Source organism: Gavialis gangeticus, unplaced genomic scaffold (assembly GCF_001723915.1).
Source record: "Gavialis gangeticus isolate Ggan-Ray unplaced genomic scaffold, GavGan_comp1, whole genome shotgun sequence".
NCBI classification, from domain to species: Eukaryota; Metazoa; Chordata; order Crocodylia; family Gavialidae; genus Gavialis; species Gavialis gangeticus.
Window position 1 is genome coordinate 90,527,016 of NW_017729031.1, and position 2,643 is coordinate 90,529,658.

A 2,643-nucleotide genomic window follows, 5' to 3' on the forward strand; every position below is an offset into this window, starting at 1 on the left:
CTTGTCACAGGCTCAGGCGCCCCCTGCTGCACCGGGGAAGCCTGGTAACGTCAGCCCCACCACAAGGCTCAGGCACCATCGCAGCTCCCAGCACCGTTCAATTTATTGGTTAACCTCGGGGGCGGGGTTAAGCCTCTCAGAACGCGCTGCCTATTGGTTCAGTGAGCACTCAGGGAGCCGCCCAGCCAATCACAACGCCCACAACGGGGAAGGTGGGGGGGCTAGGGCCTGCCAGCAGCCTACAGCTCCCAGAAATCCCTGCGGCGGCGTCCTCCCAGCAGGCTATTCTCCCAGCGCGTGCCCGCCGAAAGATAAAAAACAGGACATGTGGTGATGTCTCCCGCCCGCCTGGGTCAGAGGCATTGTGGGAGCGGTAGTCCAAGCGCGCAGGGGGCGGCTGCGAGCCCGGAGGCCGAGGACTACCGCTCCCAGCGCGCCCCGCGGCTCCTCCCGTCACAACAAACATGGCGGCGGCGGCTGTGGGGGGCTGGAGTCGGGGCGAAGTTGGCGCCGGGTCCCGGCCGTGAGGGGTGAGCGCGGGGGACCGCATCTCCCTACGGCTGCCCCGCGCGGCCTAGGAGGCGGGAGCGGGCGCGGGCCCGTTCTCCCTGCGGGGACAAGCTGCGCGCGGGGGCGGGGCGGCCCTGTCGACTGGAGCCCGTTTCTCACGGACGCCCGTTTCTCCTGACCTGACTCGTAGGGACGGTGGCGGTGCCGCGATGTTCGGGGACCTGTTCGAGGAGGAGCCGTCCCTTGCGCCCGGCCTCCCTTGTGGCCCCGGGAAGAAGGCCAAGACGCGGGATGCGGAGCCGCCGGCCCCGAGGGAGGTCACCCATTTAAGTGGGATTAAGAACCAGGGCGGGACCTGCTACCTCAACTCCCTGCTGCAGACTCTGCTTTTCACGCCAGAGTTCAGAGGTACCAGGGTTGGGCTCCTCTTCAGTACAGTCACGGAAAACTAGAGTTGGAAGGGACCTTCGGAGGTCGCATCTAGCGCACCCTGTTGCTCCGAACAGGGCTATTCCATGCCATAAAATTAAAAAGAATACAAAATACTGACCAACACCTTTCAATGAATAAAATGACGAGTGAATGACTGACTTCCCTCCAAATACAACCATAGAAAATGAGGGTTGGAAGGGACCTCAGGAAGTCATCAGGTCCAACCCCCTGCTCAAAGTAGGACCATCCACCACTAGATTATCCCAGGCAAGGCTTTGTCTAGCTGGGTCTTAAAAACCTCCAAGGATGGTGAATCCACCACTGCTCTGGGTAGCCTGTTACAGTGCTTCACCACCCTCCTCGTGAGTTTTTCCTAGTATCCAGCCTACACTTCCCTTGCTGCAACTTAAGACTGTTACTCCTTGTTGTGTTGTCTGCCACAAGGTCAGCAAGGTACAGTCACTCCTTAAAGGAACTGGTAAGTTGCTGGTTCTTACTGGCAACTCTGGAAATTCAGTACTGATGGCCATTACCAATTTCTTTTAAAAGGCTGTTAGTGGGGGAAACCTGCTTCAAAAGCAGTAAAATGTTATGCAGTGTGCAGTTAAAATGTGGCAAAAAATGAAAAATTGGAAGGAAATTATCTTTGCTTCTGCCAAAAGATATAGCAGTGCAATCTCCTGTCCTAACTTCACCTTGCACAGACGCAAGTGTTTGTATGCTTTAGGCCCCTGTGATGTATGACATACATTACACAACTAACTGGTAAGTCACGCAATAGATTTAGACTGGCTGCACATACAAAGTGATTGCAACATGGTAAAAATGTCTGTCCAGCTATAAAGAGCCAACCAGCTATCAAGTTAGTGCTTGAAAATATGTAACAACTATATAACTGGTTTCTGTCTAGCTTTAATTTCAAGGTGTAGCAGGGCCCTTAAATAATATATTTTCCTTGTCCATTTTCTCTTATTCACTTTTCACATCACTCCTGGAGTTCATGTAGAAGTTCTTCAAGATTTTTAAATACTTGTATGCTTTTAGTATGTAGCATGGAGTATAGGAGTGAAAGTAAAAAGGGTATAAAAGCAGTGATTCTCAGCCAGGGTGCTGCAGCACCCTGGGACATCTTGAGGCCTTTTCAAGGATGTTAGCACTGTTAGTTGTGCAAACATGGGAATTTGTTTCCACCCAGAAATTTCAAATAGGAATCCGTACCATTAAAAGCACTCTGAGCTGTTAGTCTTCCTGAGTTCTTTGCAAAGAATTACCATAGCCACTCAATTAGAAGACAAGGTTTTCTCCCCATTTAACTTGAGCGGGGTGGGGGGACAGACGCACGATGTGGAGAGGGCAGTCCCTTGCCTTACATTTGAGTATAAGGCGGCGGAGAAGGACAGGCAGCTGTCATGGGTCTGGCCCCAGCTCAGGGTTGCAACCAGGGCAGGAGCTGCAGCTGTCTTCTGTCCCATGCATACCCCACCACTTTTCTCTCCACAGGCCTCAGTTTCCCCTGCTACACCGCTTCTGCCTTTCTGCTGCACTTCTTCTTACCTATGCTTCGTGCCAGCAGGCCCATCCTTGCTGCAGCCTGGAGGATGGAGCACAGAGCGCATGCTCCAACCCAGTGCTCTAGCAGCAATACCAACTCTACACTGGCCTGGAGCCATGCTCTGTTCCCTAGGCTGCAACAGGGACCAG

At 53.4% G+C, this 2,643-nt stretch overlaps 1 protein-coding gene across 3 annotated transcripts in view; it reads left to right on the top strand.

Moving 5' to 3' along the window:
* The first annotated feature begins 444 nt into the window (after positions 1–444).
* The window catches only part of USP40 (ubiquitin specific peptidase 40), a 61,350-nt gene continuing 59,151 nt past the window's right edge, over positions 445–2,643 (top strand). For all 3 annotated transcript variants that reach the window (XR_002098672.1, XM_019523364.1, XM_019523365.1), the window contains exons 1-2: positions 445–530; positions 701–918. Coding sequence is in view for 2 of the 3 variants with exons in the window: in XM_019523364.1 (XP_019378909.1) it covers positions 720–918 (199 nt within the window). In the remaining variant the exon portion in view is untranslated. The remainder of the gene's footprint in view (positions 531–700; positions 919–2,643) is intronic.